At 40.2% G+C, this 21387-nt stretch overlaps 2 protein-coding genes across 3 annotated transcripts in view; one reads left to right on the top strand and one right to left on the bottom strand.

Annotated features, from left to right (window-relative positions):
- Window positions 1-21387, bottom strand: part of LOC127627450 (pyruvate carboxylase, mitochondrial-like) — a 165741-nt gene that overhangs the window by 44989 nt on the left and 99365 nt on the right. The window lies entirely within an intron of this gene.
- Window positions 3160-14220, top strand: LOC127627451 (leucine-rich repeat and fibronectin type-III domain-containing protein 4-like). 2 transcript variants are annotated; one of them, XM_052103835.1, is made up of 4 exons: window positions 3160-3555; window positions 4569-4684; window positions 6542-8213; window positions 11631-14220. In XM_052103835.1, exons 1-4 carry the CDS (start codon window positions 3527-3529, stop codon window positions 12661-12663), a joined length of 2850 nt encoding a protein of 949 aa, XP_051959795.1. In that variant the 5' UTR covers window positions 3160-3526; the 3' UTR covers window positions 12664-14220. The 2 variants fall into 2 exon arrangements, with proteins under 2 accessions (XP_051959795.1, XP_051959796.1); XM_052103836.1 differs by lacking the exon at window positions 4569-4684 and having other exon boundaries at window positions 11631-14219.

Below are 21387 nucleotides of genomic sequence, written 5' to 3'. Positions count from 1 at the left end.
TGAGCCTATCGGTTACATGCTCCAAAAGCATGAAGCTGGGCTAGAAGTGGGCCGCTGGCGAGCTTGCGTGCTGTCCGCATAGCTGTGCTTGCATGTAGTCAGGCCTCTATATATAGCCCTGCATAGAGACTGTGAGTGACTCACACACACCTAAAATCACTGAGCCCAGAAAAACAACGAAGATTATGGGAATCAGAGGGAGAAAATGAGTCATGGATAAAGAGTGTAACTTGGCCTGAACATATTTGGCTGTTTCACTGCCTTTCTGGTTCAACTTTTGCAGGTTGTGTAAAGCTATATAATAAAACGGGTAGTTTGACTCTAAATTCTGATTGGACAAGCTGTGTTTAAAGCCATTGTAAAACACCTTTAAATCCACACCTGTTAGTGCACGTTCTATATAAATGTGCCAAGAAACCACAAACTGTATTGTTTGGGATGGGATTGGGATTTCTATAGCTTTTACAAAGATGACAGTGTCTGCTGTTTGGATGTGTTGCTGGGGAAAATCATGTGCTCTGCATCCACACATCACAAAACTCAATTAAATAAATAAGATTTAAATATGTGATATTATAACTTTATGTATAAATTAGGGATGTGCAAGACTAAACGTTACTGATGCTGCTAGTACACACTGGAATTACTAGACGGTCAATATTTTTCCCAATTTAAATGCTCAATTTTACACGTTTACATTTGCTTTCATATTTTTTTACAAACGTTGCACTTAAATTACTGTCGTGTTAATGTCAATGTTTAAATATAATTAATACAATTACATAAAAAAAGAATATCTGGAGCAGTTTACAACGTATGAATTCACCACATCTCATTCGTGGTGCACGCAGAATATTAGCCATTATATACACACACACACACACACACACACACACACACAGACATGTACATATACAAGTGTATATACACACTCTCTGGGCAATTTTTAGGTGTACAGGAACACCTTTACACCTACTTATTCTTGCGATTATCTAATCAGCCAATTGTGTGGCCGCAGTGCAATATATACCCTGATTAGCCACAACATTAAAACCACTGACAGGTGAAGTGAATAACATTTATTATCTTGTTACAATTGCACCTGTCAAGGTGTGGGACATATTAGGCAGCAAATGAACAGTCAGTTCTTACATTTTCATGTGTTGGAAGCAGGAACAATGGGCATGCGTAGGGATATGAACGACTTTGACAGGGGCCAAATTGTGATGGCTAGCTGACTGGGTCAGAGCATCTCCAAAACAGCAAGTCTTGTGGGGGTTCCAGATATGCAGTGTTTAGTACCTACCAAGAGTGGTCCAAGGAAGGATAACCGGTGAACCGGCGACAGGGTCATGGGTGCCCAAGGGTCATTGATACGCATGGGGAGTGCCTGTCTGGTCCGATCCCACAGAAGAGCTACTGTAGCACAAACTGCTGAAAACGTAATGCTGGCCATGATAGAAAGGTGTCAGACTCTACAGTGCAAACCTGGTGTCCTGGCATTCATGTGGATGTTACTTTGACACACATCACCTACCTAAAAATTGTTGCAGACCACGTACACCCCTTCATTGCAACGGTATTCCCTGAGGGCAGTGGCCTCTTTAAGCAGGATTATGCATCCTGCCACACTGCAAAAATAGTTCAGGAATGGTTTGAGGAACATGACAAGGAGTTCAAGGTGTTGACTTGAAAAAAAAATTCAGATCCATGGAGCCCCCACCTCACAACTTATAGGACTTAAAGGATCTGCTGCTAACGTCCTGGTGCCATATACCACAGGACACCTTCAGAGGTCTTGTGAATTCCATGCCTCGACAGGACAGAGCTGTTTTGGTGGCACAAGGGGGACCTACATGATATTAGGCAGGTGGTTTTAATGTTGTGGCTGATCAGTGTAAAATCTTGCAGATATGGGTCAGGAGCTTCAGTTAATGTTCACATCAACCATCAGAATGGGGAAAAATGTGATCTCAATGATTTCGATGGAGGCATGATTATTGGTGCCACACGGGCTGGTTTGAGTGTTTCTGTAACTGCTGATCTCCTGGGATTTTCTAGCACAACAGTCTATAAGACTGAGATGCCAAAGACAAAAAACCTCCAGTAACCGGAAGTTCTACAGACAGAAACAACTAGTTGATGATCAAGGTCAAATGGAGAATGGCCAGAATGGTTCGAGCTGACAAAGGCTACGGTAACTCAGATAACCACTCTGTATAATAGCAGAATAGCATCTCAGAATGCACAACATGTTGAACCTTGAGGTGGATGTGGTACAACAGCAGAAGACCACGTTGGTCACTTTATTTGGACCATAGTGTTCCTAATAAAAAGCTCAGTGAGTGTTTATGTATATGTAAAGAGAGAATTATATCTGACGCTGCTATTAAGTTAATAGTCTCATATGAGTTCGGAACAACATGAGGATGAGTATATAATACCTGAATTTTCATTTTTGGGTCAACTTCCACTTTTTGTCTTTAAATATCATTAAAAAAAATTAGGCGTCGTAAAAAAAAAAAAATCTAGTGCAATCAGACATTCATATACGTATGGGTTTGATTTCTCAAGAGGTCTCCAAACTAGCCATAAAACAGTAGGTAAGTTGCTTTTTACCAAGGTTGTGTTGGAAAAACATGTGCCATTTTCAATTTGGAAGGATTTGCAATTACAAAGCAAATCTGTAAAACATGATTTTTCATGATGTCCTCAAAAAAATGTAAATAATTGTCCTGTCCAAATAGGGCTTTAGCCTCAAACTCTGATTAAATTGAGGTGAAGGGTGATTACATTGGTCTGCTTTAAAGAGACAGCCATAAAGTTCTCTAGATTAGCTAATCTTAGTATCTGTTTTCAATGGTACATAACGATTTGGCATTTATTGAGCGTGAAAATCTACTCTGTTCTGCTGATAATGACTTTGGACTTTGCAGCGTTTGTGGTAAAAACTAAGACAATAAGCTTTGAACAATTCCAGTCTATATCCAACTGCCCAACCAATGCACTTCTTTTTTCCCCCATTGCATTAAGTCTCTCCCCTCACATGAGAGCCAAGACTGCTTCAGTCTCTACCACCCCCCTCCCCCCTACCATTCGTTTTCTCTTGCTTTCTCTCTTCCCTCCCTCACGCTTACGCTACCCTTGCTTTAGCAGACACATCGCAGTCGCACACACTCGCACTCACAGATATCGGCTTGCTCCATGCATCAAAAGCAAACAAATCAGACTCCTGCAGCTGAAGAATATGAAGCTGGAAGGAAACAGCAAAAACAAGGCATTGATTGACCAGGCAATAAGAGACAACAGCTGTGGCTCATGCACACGGTTATTTGAATGTTCTTTGTGGCTGTAGGTGATGGTTTCCTACTTTGAGGGCAGGGTTTCATGGGACTGTCTGCATGAGTAAAACAAATGCGAGGCAGTGGTGAGAGATAAGGATGCTATCCAAAAGCTTTCTCTGAGGAACCTGACAGAAGAGAGGATGTATTAGGAATGGGACTCATGGAGAAGATTGCTGATCTTGATGGACATGGAATTTGAAAATAAAACAAGGTTGGTAGATTTTTGTCATCACCCTTTTTAGGAAAGGCTAATGCTGAACAGGTAAGGGGATACAGATGTAAGGATAGGAGCAAAAGAGAGATAACTCAAGACTAGAAATACTAAAACAGTTGAGGTTGGATTAATCAGAGAAAACAACAGGGATTGAGAGAGATAAAAAAGGGAATCATGCAGTGAATATGAGCTTCTCAGAGATACACCATAAGTCCATATAGACTAGAGAGTCCACACACACTTACATATGTTAGTCTCAGACAGAACCCACAGGGTCTGCTTGAAAGCAGGTCTAATTGGATTATTTGCTTTAATGCACCAGTTTACAGGAAGAATCAATTAATTTGGGTTCCTCAATAGCATAATACGCAGACATCAGAAAGCACACCGGAATGATCCTCAGCAATGTTTGCATTCCGGTTTCAATAAAACAATTAAAGTTGCGGCACTGAATGTTGCAAGGTGAGATGATATGCAAGAGAACAAAGAGATTGATTACATAAAAAAAGAATAGAGATCTGTTATCAGCATTTACTCTTGGTAGCATTTTATTTATTTAACATTTAAATGTTTTTTTTTTTTTTTTTTTTGTCAGTTTGCTCAGAGATGGATTGGAACACACTTTCTACTTAAATACCCTTTTGAAGATAAGATTTGAATAATAAAGCTTTCACCAGAAAAGTCTGTGGTGAAATGGACATTTGTTATTGACTACTGAAGAAGAATTCTATCGTACAAATGTTTCAGACCCCAGGATATAAAAACAAGACAGCTAATGACAATCAAGTAAATAATCATCCAGACGTACCATATTCTGTGTAACACTGAGGGTTATGGACACGGGGCAGAGTGACTCACAGTGAAGCAAAGAACACCAAAGCAGTAATAATGTGACTGCCTAAAATTCATCCATTTGACCACTGATCAAATTCAGTGTCATGATTTTTTGGTAATTTACAAAGATGAACAAATAACCCCTCAGTACTCCCGAATATTTAACATTCCAACAGAGTTTCACTCTGGATTTTCATCAGAAGAAATGAGGGGTCTAAGCTGGGCAGTTTACCATTAAAAGGACGGAACAAGTCGGAAACCATTTTAAATCTTGATGAAACAGACACAACAGGTATGAAAGATTGCAGTACGTGTACACATACAATAAAAAAAAATTCTGTTTCTCCTTTCCTCCCTTTTGCTCCATAATTAAGACTAACCTATACTAGGGCAGGTGCAAAACAATGGGGTTTACCAATTTTTTGCACAATATTAACTGTGTAATTCCAAATGTAGCACACAATGAACCCAAATTCCACTGGGTATTCAGTCTTTATGTGCACTATTGAAGAAAATTTGCACACATACAGCTCTGAGTCAATTACAATTGCTTATTTATAAGATACATTTTTACTCCCCATGCTGCCCTATCTCATCTCTTCATCTCTCCCTTTCCCCCTGCCTGCATTAACCCTCTCACATGAAAAAACTGTGCTTTGTGAGTGTCATTTGATTCTTTATGTAAGGATAAAATGACCAGGCCAAAACCACACGAAGAAACAAACAGAAGCGTGCAACATTGCAGCATAATGCACTTTTGTTGATACCAACTGACAGGATAATTAAACCCAGTCAAGAATTGGTAAATATTCAGGGACTTTTGTGCCTTAAATACCACAGAGCTTCAGTCACACTTATAAAAGCAATCAAACTTCATTTACACACTCATTGCAGTCCTGTCTGTTGCTCTTCTCCCTCCCAACTGTCCTTGATCTGGTTGGTTGAAAAGACACACACACGCACAGATATTTATCATATATAGTTAATGGAGCCATCAGACCCCTGTAGATGAACTGGGAGCAGCAAAGAGATGGACATAAGACTTAGGTAAATAGATACACTTTGTCTGCACACACAACCATAACAACAAACACCTAATCTCACATCTGCGATATAGAAGACAGCCCAAGGCATTCATCACTTAGAATGTGACTGATCATCTGGGGGGGTTTGTCCCTGGCAGCCACATCACGCCACCTCTCTCTCTCTCTCTCTCGCTCTCTCTCTCTCTGATTCTTACTGCACTTGCTGGGTAGAAGATAAATGCCTTGAAATCAAAACAACTGTCTAAGGATTCCTGGTAGATCATTAATCTGAAGCACTGGACATCAGTATCTTGGATCTCAATTAGCTCCTCTGTGAATCGATACATTGTTAGATGAAACAAGCTTAGACTGGATGAGCAAGTAGGCAAAACACCTTCCAAGTCTCTAGTGTGCTGAGGATCTGGGAATGGAGGAGCAGTACGACGATTTAGGGAGGCAGAAAGTGGAGCCAGAAAGTGCTCCAATTCTTACAGTCTTTAAAGCTGCCAAGAGTAATTTTTATTGGTGTTAAAGTTCTTTCTCATATCCCAGTTTAATATGCAGAATCAATCAATAAGTAATTCTTTTGTAGGTTGATTTCATCTAAAAGTGTAAAACTGTAGCTTTGTGGTACAATCAAAACATTTTGTTTGTTTGAGTGACCTGTTCAGGCTGACACAGAAACATTGGCTCTGATAATTACAAATGGTTCCCAGGCCAGGTTCCACTCAACCATGGCTGGTGGAACACCTTTCGTGACGTGGCGACTCACAATTGGTAACTTGCACAGTCAGTCCATTCTAACTCTGATTACGCCACACTTCAGTAGAAAAACAAACTAACAATGCCGATAAGCCTAGAATAGTATGAATGGCCATATTCAGCAATGGTAGCCATTCAGTCTGATTATGGAATAGTGGCTTATCTGTTTGTACAACCAATACAAGAGGAGTTTTCTTGAATCAGTTTGAAAGCAGTGATTATTTTTGCAATTCCATTTGGTGATGCTAGTAGCACAGAAATTACACACCTTAGCTTTTACATGCAACCAGTTACTCCTTTGCAAGTTTGTAACTGGATAACTAATAGAAATTAAGGTGCTACTGTTTGTTTTCTCTGAACAGGTCTGTGGACAACCTGGATTACCATGCTACGCAAAGTACCAGGGAGTACATCTAGAAGAAAAAATCTGTTGCAAGAACAGGACAACCTGAAATGGAACCAGTCAGGGAGATATTTTTCATCATCTATCCCTGTCAGCACAATAAGTGTCCACCGGTGTCCAATGCCACAATCAACAATCCTCTGGCTTGGCCTCATTGGCTTTGTACTGCTGAGAAGCGTACCAGATGTGTCGGCAGGAGAGACATGGGGCATGGTGTCCATATGCCCCATCCACTGCGTGTGTCGGAACCTATCAGAGTCTCTGAGCACACTCTGTGTGAATAAAGGTCTTCTTTTTGTGCCACCGAACATCGATCGCCGCACTGTGGAGCTCCGTCTTGCAGACAACTATATCCTGGAAGTGGGAGGTCCGGACTTTGCCAATATGACAGGACTGGTTGACCTGACACTGTCACGTAACACCATCCATGCTCTAAAGCCGCTGGCCTTTTCTGATCTGGAGAGTCTGCGTTCCCTTCATCTTGATACCAACCGTCTCACTGTGGTGGGACCTCAGGATCTGACAGGTCTGGTTAACCTTCAGCATCTCATCATAAACAATAACCAGCTTACTAATGTTTCTAGAGATGCATTCGATGACTTCCTGCTGACTCTGGAGGACCTGGACCTTTCTTACAACAACCTGCGCAGGGTTCCCTGGGAAGCTATACAGAACATGGCTAGCCTGCACACCTTAAACCTGGACCACAACCTAATAGACCAGATTGATGAGGGTTCTTTCAGTGAGCTCTATAAACTCTCCAGACTGGATATGACCTCAAACAGACTACAGACTCTACCCCCTGATCCACTGTTCTCAAGATCACAGATTGGGGTTGTCAGTCCAACACCGTACAATTCTATCAGCAGCTTAAACTTTGGCGGGAATCCTCTACACTGCAACTGTGAGCTGTTGTGGTTGCGACGACTGATTCGTGAAGACGACATGGAGACATGTGCTACACCTGCTTATTTGGCGGGTCGCTACTTTTGGTCCATCCCTGAAGAAGAGTTTACCTGTGAGCCTCCACTGATCACCCGTAATACCAACAAATTGTGGGTGCTAGAGGGACAAAGAGCCACGCTTAAATGTAGAGCCATTGGTGACCCTGAGCCAGTCATTCATTGGGTGTCACCAGATGACCGCATAGTGGCCAACACCAGTCGCATTCGCTCGTACTACAACGGCACACTGGATTTTCTAGTCACTCGTGCCAGAGACGATGGGACCTACACATGCATTGCCATCAATGCAGCAGGGGAATCCACAGCTCTGGTGGACTTAAAGATCATCCCTCTGCCCCATCGGGGAAATGGCACGATTTCCCTAATCAACAATAGAGACCCAGGCTCCTCTGATATTAGCAGTGGGCGTGGTGGAGTTGAAGGTGGTGGGACTGGTGTGGTGACCGTAAGGAATGTTACTGGAGGCAAGGAAGAGGCTGGAGATAGGGGAGGGGGAAGGGGAGGGGGAAGCAGTAATGGAGGAATCAAAAACTTGGTTGGAGTTCTGGGTGTAACATCTAATTCAGCCCAGATTCAATGGAAAATGAGTCGATCTTCAACACCATACCTGGTGTGGATGTATCAGATCCAGTACAACAGCACAGCAGATGATGCACTTGTTTACAGGTAAGGATATTTAAATTTCTTGATCTCAACGGCAAGCCTTTTTATTGTATTGTGGAAGCACAACATTTTTGACAAAATACAAAAAAGATGTATTGGTTTTCTGTCATTCAGTGGGAGTGAATGCATGTAAACATCCTTGGTTGCTCATGTCCATGGATTATAGGTCTTATATATTGATAAAGGGATAAGGCCAAAGGAAACAGACACAGCCCCAAAATGGAGGGAGGATTCAAGCTGAGCCATGAGGCTAAAAGAGATACAGGTGGCTATTTATAGCCCGGGAGGGTAAAGAAAGCAGACCAGTGGAGTGAGAGAACCTGCTGACTCTGGGGAAAATGAGAATGGACCCTTTAAAAGAGCAAAACCTACATGTTTGAGGATGGTGTCACAATGCATCAGGAAGAGTGAAATGGATATAAATGGAGGGAAATCTAGTGCACTCCACAGAGACAGAGTTATCTTAAATCATTTGCACATACTGATTTCAAAGGAGTCTCTCTCTGCCATAGTTTCTCCCACCATCCCTGTGGTTTTGGGGCAACTCATATATTAAAGTCTAAGGAGAGCACACCATTTGAATAGATGTTTAATGAGTACAAACATAACACAATTTGGAGAATGGCAACAATATTCCCTAAACACAATGATCAATAATTAAAGGATGCACTAACGTGGCCATAATTCCCAAAACTTGGCCTAAGCGGGGTGGGAGGAGTTAGGCGCCATTCAGACTGAACGTGCTCTTGCATTAACAATAGCTAGATGAAGCGCAACTAATAGAACAGAATGCAGGTGACTCAAGATGCCCTTTTAAAAGTTTACATTGTTTTAACTTGAAACAACATCTTGAAAACATGGTGCCTCTGCTCAAGATGCCAGTGAAACGAGGGGCAACTGTCAAATATGAAAATATAGTACAGACAAATGTAAAAACATGTTCTGTGTGAACGGACCCTAATTATTGAAAAATGTGAATATCTTCCCTAGTCTCAAAAACAAAGTGGGCTTTGCCAGGCTGAATTCAAATATCCTACATGAGAAATGGTGTAAATAAAAAAGAAATCTCTCCATGCCATACTCCATTTTAACATCTGATTCGTTCATTTCACTCTCTCCCCTCATTACCTTTTTTCTTGCCCTTCTCAACCATCCAGGAGCTCAGACTCTCCAGCCATGCACACTTAATAACTCAGAAGGGAACTCACAGACAAATCCACTAAGCACACACGCAACATATTCAATCACTGCACGTGTATGCAAGAATCCATTCAGACATGCTAAGGACATATCTTCAGAGGCTTAAAAAAGGAAGTAGCATTGATGGGAATCAATAATGCATGATGAAAGTGAGAGGCCATGTTTGTGTTACATGGAGAGAAATATATATATAGACAATGGTGGATGGGATGTGCAGAGGGGTGTATGAGGGTAGCAGAGGAAGCAACAACTGGTGAGTGATGGCAGGCAGAGAAGTGGATGAGTGGGAGGCCAGGCATAATGGACCTATTACTACAGCTATTCCCATCAACATGCAGGATTCTCCAAGTGTAAACACAGTAAGCCACTCTGGAAAAAAACATGCATTAACGTACAATGACTTCCAACACTTACTGCATTCGCTTAACAGGTCTCATGAATAGATAGACTTGTTCCTTGATATTCTTCCATTTACTTTTGGTAGGGAAATGTATAAAAAAGTCCTACCATACATCTTGTTTGAAAATTAACTTTATAAGCTGAAGTGTGTGATTTCTGCGCGAATAGTGACCCAAAATGGAACTGCAAAAATAATCAATGCCTGCGTTCGAATAATTGTGTGCATTCACACAGGGCAGCCCATATATGCTCGTATAAGTGTCGGTACGGTGTCCTACTCGCAGCCAATTGTATCTCTGTGTGTGTGTCTTTGGGGTGCAGGGTTTTAGAGAGAGGGGGTGTGGATTGTTCTATGGCTAAATCTGGTGGAATTGTTTACGGGACCTTCCGGCTGGGATGAGAAAATTACACACATCAGCTTTATGTTATGTAAATGGAGGGGGGGGGAACACAACAAAAAAAACAATGAGCATCACAATTCATATTGGTGGAAATGTGTCCTGAACTAAAATGACATGTTCTCCATCTACGGCCTCCTTAAAGGATTAAGTTTACTCAAAAATGAAAATTCTGTTATTATTTGCTCACCCTCCTGTTATTCTAAACCATGAAACACACCCAAAACCTTGAATGAATTTCTTTCTTTCATGGAAAACCAAAGGAAAGGCAGAATGAAAGCCTCAGTCACCATTCACTTTGATTGAAAGGGTTTTGTTCACTTTCATTGTATGGGTTCATGTTTTTGGAACAACAAAAGAAAATGGTGAAAGCATTTCCATTTTTGAGTTAACTATCCCAACCGATCATTAAGACAAGTTTGCTGTGAAGCTTGTACTTTACAATCATCCATAAGAGATAGGAAATTTAATATGCAGATAAGCATGCAAATGTCTCATTGATATGCAGTGCCACACTGAGCTCAAAAATACTGCTTGCATGTGAACAGTCTTTGATTCCTTTCAGTGCAGAGCTTATTCAATAACACTACAGTTCCTTTTATCGAGGCTCATAATCAAGGGAAGATACAGTGTTTTAAATAAATAAATAAAAATGATGAATCTGACAAAAGATTGTTGAATCTAAAAGAGAAGGCAGCAAAGAACTTATTGAAACCAGAGCAAATGAGATTAAAAAAATGTTCAAGGTCCTTCGCAAGTAACCAGCAATTAACTCTAAATGAATTTAGAGTCTTGAGTCATGTGTAGCCATCCACAACATTTTCATTAAGGGCACATATACCAAGCAGCCAAAGAAAATCCTGAGGACACAGTCAATGAAGTCCATTAAAGAGGACGGTATAGACCCTGTTTCCGGGCGAGATGGCAGATTTGACCCTGTAAAGATTAGTGTACTCCTTTAAACTAAAAGCCTGAGCTTTAATGTAAAAATGCATCATCTAATAAAACTGTAGTTTCTCTCTTAATCTACTCATTTTTTGAAACCCCTTCGTTCAGGGTATTACATTGAAGGCTACAAAACAGAGCTTATCTTCTCAAGTTCACCTAGTAATACCTTAAAGGGATTGTTCACCCAAAAATGTAAATTATGTCTTCATTTACTCACCCTCATGTTGTTGCAAACCCACATGCCTTTCTTTGTCCATGGAACACAAAGGGAGATGTTAGGCAGTTCTTTAAACTTAGTCATCTTTCACTTTCATCTTTTTCCATACATATTCTGCCTCATTTGTGTTCCATTAAAAAATATGATGTCATCACTTGAGTTTGAATTTGTTGTTTTGTATCTCTTTAAATGTATTTGATCTGTATACTCTTTACCTTGTATTTCTTTTCAATGTTCTCTTTTTTTATTTGGTGTCAGGATTCTGCCTCCATCTAGTAACAGTTTTCTGCTGAAAAACTTGGTGTCCGGAGCAGACTACAGCCTGTGCGTCTTGGCCATATCTGATGATGGCATCTCCACCTTGGTGACAACAAAGGTATTGGGCTGCATACAGTTCAGCACCAAAGAGGATTATCCAGAATGCCGTTCTCTGCATGCTCACTTCCTGGGCGGCACACTGACAGTGATGGTGGGTGGCGTGGTCGTGGTAACCCTTCTAGTTTTCACTGTAGCCATGATGGTGCGGCATCGCATCTGTGGAGAGTGTCAGGACGATGCCAATAGAGCGGGCAAGTTTTTGCCAGCCAAAGGGGTAGATGTTTATGCCCAGACAAATGGAAACAACGGTATGATGATGGTGGCATTGCCAAATGGCGTCTTGGCCCAAAGAACAAAAGAAAAACAGGACAAATCCAAACACAAATCTAAACAGAGCCCAGAGCCACACCGTGGCCAGAGCACAGACACATGCAGTAGGGGAGATGGGGTGGTGCGGGAAAAATGTTTAACTCCACTCACACCAGAGAGTGAGAGACTGACAATCTACTACTCTCCAAGTAACACACTGCCTCTCCCTACAAAAAAGGCTGTGAAACGAACAGGCAGGCTCAAGTTGCGGAGAAAGTCTCTGGAGAAAGACAGACAAGTCTTGGCCTCATTCCCATTGACACAAGATGGAGAGAAAGGAAGGGAAGGAGGGTCAGACTTGAGGCAGGCACTAAAAACCAAGCGCAGCTGCTCTTTCGATGTGGGTGAAATCACCACCACCACATGCTACAGTTACGCCAAACGGCTGAGCGTTATCTGGACCCGTCGTAGCCAGTCGCTACATGGCTTGCTGGTCCACTGTGCCTCCACAACCAGCACATCCAGCACTGGAAGCGAGCAGTACGGCAATGCCCTGACGCAGAACTATCTCCATGCTTTGGTTTCCAACAATTCCAACTCAGCTTCTAACTCAAGCAGTAGCATGGCTGTCAATCCCAGGGACCTGGAGGAAAGTGTGGTGTAGAGATACGAGTGAAAGAAAGACCTTATTGTGTAAGACCTTATTGTGTAATAAATGCAGTGATGCAACACTCATTAATGCGCCACATTCAGGCGGTTTAAAAGACCAACACAAACAAACTATAAAAACAAGACTATAAAGAATTATCAGGGGAGTGCCAAGTTGATTAGGAGTAGTGCTCCTGACACAAAGGAAATGGCAATATCAAATTATGCTAAGACAAAGAATGACGACAAGAGAAACGAGGATAGGTTTGCTTTTTATTGACGAGCCAAAGGCATAGGGGATTAAAACCTAAGGCGTCTGTTTCAACAAGATTAATTAACCAATTAATAAATTATTGAATAAATCAGACGCTACTTTGTACCGAAGCAACACTTTTTGAATGCTAATGAATTGAAACATGGGGTAAATATGACAAAAACAAATTTGAAACCCAAAGAGGGAGCACATTATCTGTTGAAATAAACCGCTGCAAAGAAGCACACATGCCTGAGCTCTATGATGAGGGAAATTACACCATGTAAAGTTTCTTTTCACTCTTTATTTTTGATGGTAATGTTTTTCAATGATAATTGAAAAGATTGGGGAGGGAGGCTCACTGAAAATTTCTGAACACTTTTGCTACAAGCATTTAAAATGGGGGACCAGTTGTTCAAATGTCATTCAACAGTGATCTGAATAATCATAACTGTTCTTGTCTGATCAGCCCTTTTCCAGAATCATTATAAGAATAAAAGCTATTCTGTAAAAAATATAGTCTTTATTGTGGAATGAAGCTCTAATTGAGATCAATCTGATATGCTATCTTCAAGGTTAATTGCTTAAGAAAGAGGCTTGTATTAAAAGCTACATGACACAAATAATGCTTTCTATCCCCAAAACAAAAGCTTAGCAGTCAACTGGCACCACAGCACCTAATAACTTGATTAAAATGTAAAATAGGATAATAAGCTTAATGTAATAATGTAATTACTACAACTCCATTAGAGCAATATTCTACCACCGGCCACTTAAATGGAGATTTAATCCTGATAATAAACAGCAAAAACATGAGCTGTTAATCTGGAGTCATCAGCAAAAACTTTAAGATACATTTTATGTCATTTAAGGTCCTTGTTTTCCTTTTGATTTGTGCATGATGTGCAATATATAGTCATGGGAGGGACCAAGCCCTCTGCAGTCCACTTTATATAACAGCTAACAGAGGAGACGGAGGCAAAAATGATAGAGATCAAAGGCAAGAGGTAGAGGTGTAGACTAGAAAAAGTGGACAGTGGCGCAGATAGGTTTACTGCATAAGACGATATGTAACATGCCTACCTAGACTGTGTGTCACACAGAGTACTTTAAAGGGATGGACATGTTCTAGTAATTTTGTAGTCAAGTAATCTAACCCACAAAAAAAGCAATCATTTACTTGTAAATTAAAATGTCAATAAAAAAAAATATCAAGACAGACATGTAAAATGTATATTTTATTTAGGCAGAGGCTGTATGCACATAGCACTTTATTTGCACTAATTGTAAATAGCATCTGCCACACAGCTTGACTATTTGCACTCAAATATTCTGGTGGAAACACAGAAATGAAAGACAAATATCACCACTAGTAACAACGTTTTGGATGTGCTTTTTCGTGTGGACGACCTGGCTTCGATTCTGCTTTTTGTCTCAATTGTTTCCTATCCTGTTTCCTGTCTCCACTGGTGTTTATATACTAACCATTTAATTTTGTGGTTACTATGATTTTAATACAAAATAACATGGTGATACTATGGTTACTGTAATAAAACCAAGGGTAATATTGCAAGGTAAGAGTTTGGTGTAGGGGTTGGTGTAAATAAGCAGTGATGCCCCTATACTGCATGTTAGTATTTAATTAGGGGTGCAAATAGTATCTGCCACTATTTGCACACTGCAAAATGATGCTTTTTGTATTTGTTATACCTAGGGCAAAAAGTAATTCTGATTATTTTAATTCACAAACATTAATAAGAACGGTTTTCAAAATAAGCTAACTTCAGCATAGTATACTTTTATTTTGGGGAAACAATGAAATGAACAATATGCATTATTAATAATAAAAAAAAGGATTTAAAAATAAAAGTTTTAGTAAAAAACATTTGTACTCACACAGAGCTTGCATACAAACCAAAGTGGACAGCATTAGGCTTCACTTTTTCCACATTTTATATTACAGCCTTATTCCAAAATTGATTAAATAAATTATTTCCTCAAAATTCTACAAACAATACCCCATAATAACATTAACGATGTTTGTTTGAAATCGTTGCAAATTTATTAAAAATAAAAAACAAAAGAATCACATGTACATACATCACAGCCTTTGCTCAATACTTTGTTGAAGCACCTTTGGCACAAATTACAGCCTCAAGTCTTTTTGTGTATGATGCTACAAACTTGGCACACCTATTTTTGGGCAGTTTCTCCCATTCTTCTTTACAGGACCTCTCAAGCTCAATCAGGTTGGATGAGGAGCGTCGGTGCACAGCCATTTTCAGATGCAGAGATGTTCAATCGGTTTCAAATCTGGGCTCTGGCTGGGCCACTCCAGGACATTCACAGAGTTGTCCCATAGCCACTCCTTTGTTAGCTTGGCTGTGTGCTTAGGGTCGTCGTCCTGTTGGAAGATGAACCTTCACCCCAGTCTGAGGTTCAGAGTGCTCTGGAGCAGGTTTTCATCAAGGATGTCTCTGTACATTGCTGCATTCATCTTTCCCTTGATCCTGACTAGTCTCCCAGTTCCTGCAGCTGAAAAACATCCCCACAGCATGATGCTCCCACCACCATGCTTCACTGTAGGAATGGCATTTGCCAGGCAATAAGAGTTGATAAGATAATTCAGGATAAAAAGTTCAATCTTTGTTTCATCAGACCAGAGAATTGTGTTTCTCATGGTCTGAGAGTCCTTCAGGTGCCTTTTAAGGAGTGGCTTCCATCTGGCCACTCTACCATACTGGCCTGATTGGTGGAGTGCTGCAGAGATGGTTGTACTTCTGGAAGATTCTCTCTCCACAGAGAAATGCTGGAGCTCTGTCAGAGTGACCATTGGGTTCTTGGTCACCTCCCTGACTAAGGCCCTTCTCCCCCGATCACTCAGTTTGGCCGGGCGGCCAGCTCTAGGAAGAGTCCTGGTGGTTCCAAACTTCTTCCATTTATGGATGATCAAGGCCTCTGTGCTCAATGGGACCTTCAATGCAACAGAAATGTTTCGGAACCTTTCCCCAGATCTGTGCCTAGATACAATCCTGTCTCAGAGGTCTACAGACAATTCCTTGGACTTCATGGCTTGGATTGTGCTCTGACATGCAGTTAACTGTGGGACCTTATATAGACAGGTGTGTGCCTTTCCAAATCATGTCCAATCAACTGAATTTACCACAGGTGGACTCCAATCAAGTTGTAGAAAAATCAAGGATGATCAGTGGAAACAGGATGCACCGGAGCTCAATTTTGAGCGTTTTTTTATTTTATTTCACATTGTCATTATGGGGTATTGTTTGTAGAATTTTGAGGAAAATAATGAATTTAATCCATTTTGGAATAAGGCTGTAACATAACAAAATGTGGAAATACTGAAGCGCTGTGAATACTTTCCGGATGCACTGTATAAACTCTACATAAAAAGTCTATATAAAAAGGCAATCAGATTTTTTAAATTTCACATGTCATTATGGAAAAACAAGTGGTGAAAGTTGGCTTTTCAGAAAATGTGCTGAAAATGTGTGAAAATGTGCCTGTGTTCAGAGATTTAATGCTTGGTATGCATGACTCCAACAAGAAACGAATACCATTAGAATAGAATTCAATAAGAATCAATATATTACAAGTATTGGCACACTTGGCTTTGCTTGAAAACTCATTAAGATGCCATCATGTCTCCTCTCATGCAACACCTTGATGACACACATCCACAGCACCCACAAAGGAAAGGCCTCAATTGTAACTGCAAGATTCAGACAAAGTACAGGATAATTCAGCATTGCCAGCAGCAGGCAAATACACAAAGGAAAGTCAATTTGATATTCGAGCAGTGTTTAAATAGTCTATTTTTTACATTTTTAAAAGTGTTTACATTTTTAAAAGTGCAGAATGATTCCGATTAGTTGATTACTCGTAGGCATCCATAGTTCTTTATTACAATGAATTTCACTGTATCATAAAGCACCCTAGAGAGCAGGATATAGTTGGATATGGCTAATTATTAAATTATGGAGATGGATAGAGATAATATATGCATACATATGCATTATAAATTCATAGCAACTTATGGACACTATTTGCCTTAAATAAATACATAAACACTGTTCTGAACCCCAGCAAGCTGCCTCAATCACTGACTACTGGCTACACATGGGGTTAGTTGAATAATAATAATAATAATAATAATAATATGTCAATGTCAAAGTCACCTTTATTTATATAGCACTATTAAAACAACACAAGTTGACCAATGTGCTTTACAGTCTCACTGAAAAATAGAAAGAGAAACATACTACAATAGTAGAAAGATAGAATAAAAGATAAAAATATAAACATTTAAGACGAATAAGCCATGGCAAACAGATATGTCTTAAGTTGTACTTTAAAAACATGTACAGAGTCAGCATCCCTAACATATAATGGCAAACTATTCCAAAGTCTTGGCGCTACTACTGCAAAAACCCGAAATATAATAATATATTTATTTTGTATAGCGCCTTTAAAAGTAGCTTTCTCAAAGCGCTTTACAGACAAGCATAACAGCAGAGAAATAACACAATGTAAATAAAAATGAGCACATAAAATTAAGATCATGTAAAAGCAATCCTAAATAAAATGTTTTAAGAAGAGATTTAAAAGTCACTAATGTTTTTGCTTCCCTGATGTCGGCCGGAAGGGAATTCCAGAGCTTAGGAGCATAGACAGATAATGCTCGGTCACCCCACGTATGAAGCCGTGTCCTCGGAACAACCAAAAGACCACTCTGAGTGGAGCGCAGATTGTGACGTGGTGTGTAAGGGATTAATACATCAGTCAAATACTCCGGTGCCAAATTGTGCAGAGATTTATAGGCCAGCATAAGGATTTTAAAATAAATACGGTACCTAACAGGCAGCCAGTGCAGGGACTCCAAGACCGGGGTTATGTGGTCCCTAGCCCTGACCCCAGACAGCACTCTAGCAGCTGAATTTTGAAGATATTGCAGTCTATCCAATGATGATTTAGATACCCCAGCTAGAAGACCATTGCAGTAGTCAATGCGCGAAAAGACAAGAGTTTATCAATTTCTCAGCTACCGAGAAGGACAACATAGGACGTAGCCGGGCTATATTTCTAAGGTGATAAAATTATGTCTTAACTGTATTCTGGACAAAAGGCTCAAATGACAGTGTGGCGTCAAATATGACACCCAGATTTTTTTAATTTGATCTTAAACTCCAGTGTAACGCCATCAACAGATAGAGTAGGAGACCCAACCTTCCGCAGTTGATGAGGAGATCCAAGGAGCATAACTTCTGTTTTTGAGCCGTTTAGAGACAGAAAATTACTGGACATCCAAATCTTTATCTCAGCAATACAGTTAGAAAGATGCCCAACGTTAACTTGCTGACCCGGTCTAGTATGTATATAAATCTGTGTATCGTCAGCATAACAGTGATAGTTAAGGTTGAGAGATTGTAGTAATTGACCAAGTGGATAGATGTACATACTAAAGAGTAAAGGACCCAAGACTGATCCTTGTGGAACACCTGTATGAACAGTTGAATTCAGAAGTTTACATACACCTTAGCCAAATACATTTAAATGCTATTAAAACTACTTTTCCACAATTCCTGACATTTAATTGTAGAAAACATTCCCTGTCTTATGTCAGTTAGGATCACTACTTTATTTTAAGAAAGTGAAATATCAGAATAGTAGTAGAGATTATTTATTTATTTCAGCTTTTTGTTCTTTCATCACATTCCCAGTGGGAAATAAGTTTACATATAGTATTTCGTAGCATTGCCTTTAAATTGTTTAACTTGGGTCAAACATATTGGGTAGCCTTCCACAAGCGTCTCACAATAAGTTTTGTAGGCCTTCTTGCTCACGCATGATTTTTCAGTTCTGCCCAAACATTTTCCATCAGATTAAGGTCAGGGCTTTGTGATGGCCACATCAATACCTTGACTTTGTTGTCCTTCAGCCATTTTGCCACAACTTTGGAGGTATGCTTGGGGTCATTGTCCATTTGGAAGACCAAATGGTGACCGAGCTTTAACTTCCTGGCTGATGTCTTGAGATGTTGCTTCAATATATCCACATAATTTTCCTTTCTCGTGATGCCATTTTGTGCACAAGTCCCTCCTGCAGCAAAGCACCCCCACAAAATGCTGCTGCCCTCCCCTCATTTTTAGACACTTTTGTTGTCAGAGTGTGATGCTTAATATTTTGAGCATGCTTTATACTTCCAAAGCTACCCTAGAGTACACTGGTGGCCAAAAGTTTGGAATAATGTACAGATTTTGCTTTTATGGAAAGAAATTAGTACTTTTATTGAATTAGCAGAGTGGCATTCATCTGATCACAATGTATAGTCACGACATTAATAACATGAAAATTACTATTACAATTTGAAAAAAAAAAAAGATTCTTCTTAAACTACTTCAGAGAGTTCTCAACAAAACAATTATACACATGCAGCGATGACAGCTTTGCAGATCCTTGGCATTCTAGCTGTCAGTTTGTTCAGATACTCAGGTGACATTTCACCCCACACTTCCTGTAGCACTTGTTATAGATGTGGTCTCATCGGGCAATCTAGCTGATCTCACAAAAGCTCAATGGGTTAAGATCAATAACATTATTTTCCAAATATCTATTGTCTAATGTCTGTGTTTCCTTGTCCACTCTAACCTTTTCTTTTTGTTTTTCTGTTTCAAAAGTGGCTATTTCTTTGCAATTCTTCCCATAAGGTCTGTACCCCTGAGTCTTCTCTTTACAGTTCTATAAGAAACTGGTGTTGAGTGGGTAGAATTCAATGAAGTTGTCAGCGAGGACATGTGAGGCATCTATTTCTCAAAATAGAGACTGATGTACTTATCCTCTTGTTTAGTTGTACATCTAGCCTTCCACATCTCTTTCTATCTTTGTTAGAGCCAGTTGTCCTTTGACTGAAGACTGTAGTGTACACCTTTGTGTGAAATCTTCAGTTTGTTTGCTATTTTAAGCATTGTATAGCATTCATTCCTCAAAACAATGATTGACTGATGAGTTTCTAGAGAAAGTGGTTTCCTTTTTGCAATTTTTTACCTAACACTGACCTTAAGACTTGCCAGTATATCGCATACTGTGGCAATTCAAAAACAAACTAAATTTCATGAGCCCAATATCTTTCAACTGTGTTAGATATAATGGCAAGTGATTTTCTAGTACCAGATTAGCAATTTAGCCTGATTACTCAAGGATAAGGTGTTGGAGTGATGGCTGCTGTATATGGGGCCTGTCTAGATTTTATCAATCATGACTTTTTTCACATAGTGATTGTGACTGTTTTTTTCACATCAGTAATGTCCTGACTATACTTTGTGATCAGTTGAATGCCACTTTGGAGAATTTAAGTACCGATTTCCTTCCAAAACAGCAAAATCTGTACATTATTCCAAACTTTTGGCCGCCAGTGTACATAAATGTCTTTACACACTCTGTGAACAGCATGCAACTCCAACAGCCGGAGACACCGTGTGGGCAGCCAGGGAATGAGGTGGTGATGGTGATGAAGCAACTGTACCCTCTGATTGCAACAGATGACACTCTGGCCTCCTTGACCCAATTAAAACCTACTGATTGGCACATAGGTAGTTAGAAGATCATTCATGCAGGAGTGTGGGGATGGGGGTGTGCGTGGTCGTGTATCTGTCTGCGGGAGAGGGAGAGTGGTAAGGCATCATAGTGATGGCGGAGGGAGATCTGAAAAGGCCGACAAAGCATAGAGAGAGTCCGCTGTGTGAGACAACGAATATTGAGGTGAACTTTTATTTGACTTGCCAATGTATTTATTTGGCCATAAAGAGCTATTTTTGTTTATGTTGTGTCTGATGCTATAGGAGTAATTTAAAAAAACTTGCGTTGACTTTTTCCGCTGCCTTCTAACTCCTCCAATTGCCCTGAAAATCCGAACTCTGTGACAAGGAGGCGCAGTAGCAGTGATGCAGACAGAGCCGGCCTGTTCACTCTCTGGCTGTGATGACTCCACAGCAGCTGCACCCACTAAGATCTCCCTTGCTCTCCATCTCTCCCCGGCCTCTCTCTTTCTTAAGAGTCCTGACAAGACGACAGCTAGTGCAATGCACAACAACTCAACGGCACACAAAATGCAGCCTAAGCACTTTAGTCTTTGAGTTTCAAACTCAAACCCACTGTACCACAAAACACATGATGGTTAACATTTGCAGTGCATACAAAGCGGGGGAGTGTTTCTCGAAAGTGGCTCTTATAAACAATTACTTTTTTTTATTTATTTGTCAGGCTCTCTGTTCTATCGAGTGTGGCCATGATCTCCACACCTCTCCAGCCATAGTTCTCATAAAATTGAAGTCCTCCTTAAAGGTGAAGTGTGTAATTTTTTCAGCATTTAAATACTTACTCCAAATACTATAGCCTGTACTATAGCCAAGGAGAAATAAAAACAGAGCTGCACTTCTTAACCACCTGCCCTATTTATAATGAAATTCGAAA

This window comes from Xyrauchen texanus, chromosome 34, assembly GCF_025860055.1.
Source record: "Xyrauchen texanus isolate HMW12.3.18 chromosome 34, RBS_HiC_50CHRs, whole genome shotgun sequence".
NCBI classification, from domain to species: Eukaryota; Metazoa; Chordata; class Actinopteri; order Cypriniformes; family Catostomidae; genus Xyrauchen; species Xyrauchen texanus.
The sequence above is the reverse complement of the archived record's forward strand: the minus strand, read 5'-3'. Positions and strand labels throughout refer to the sequence as shown.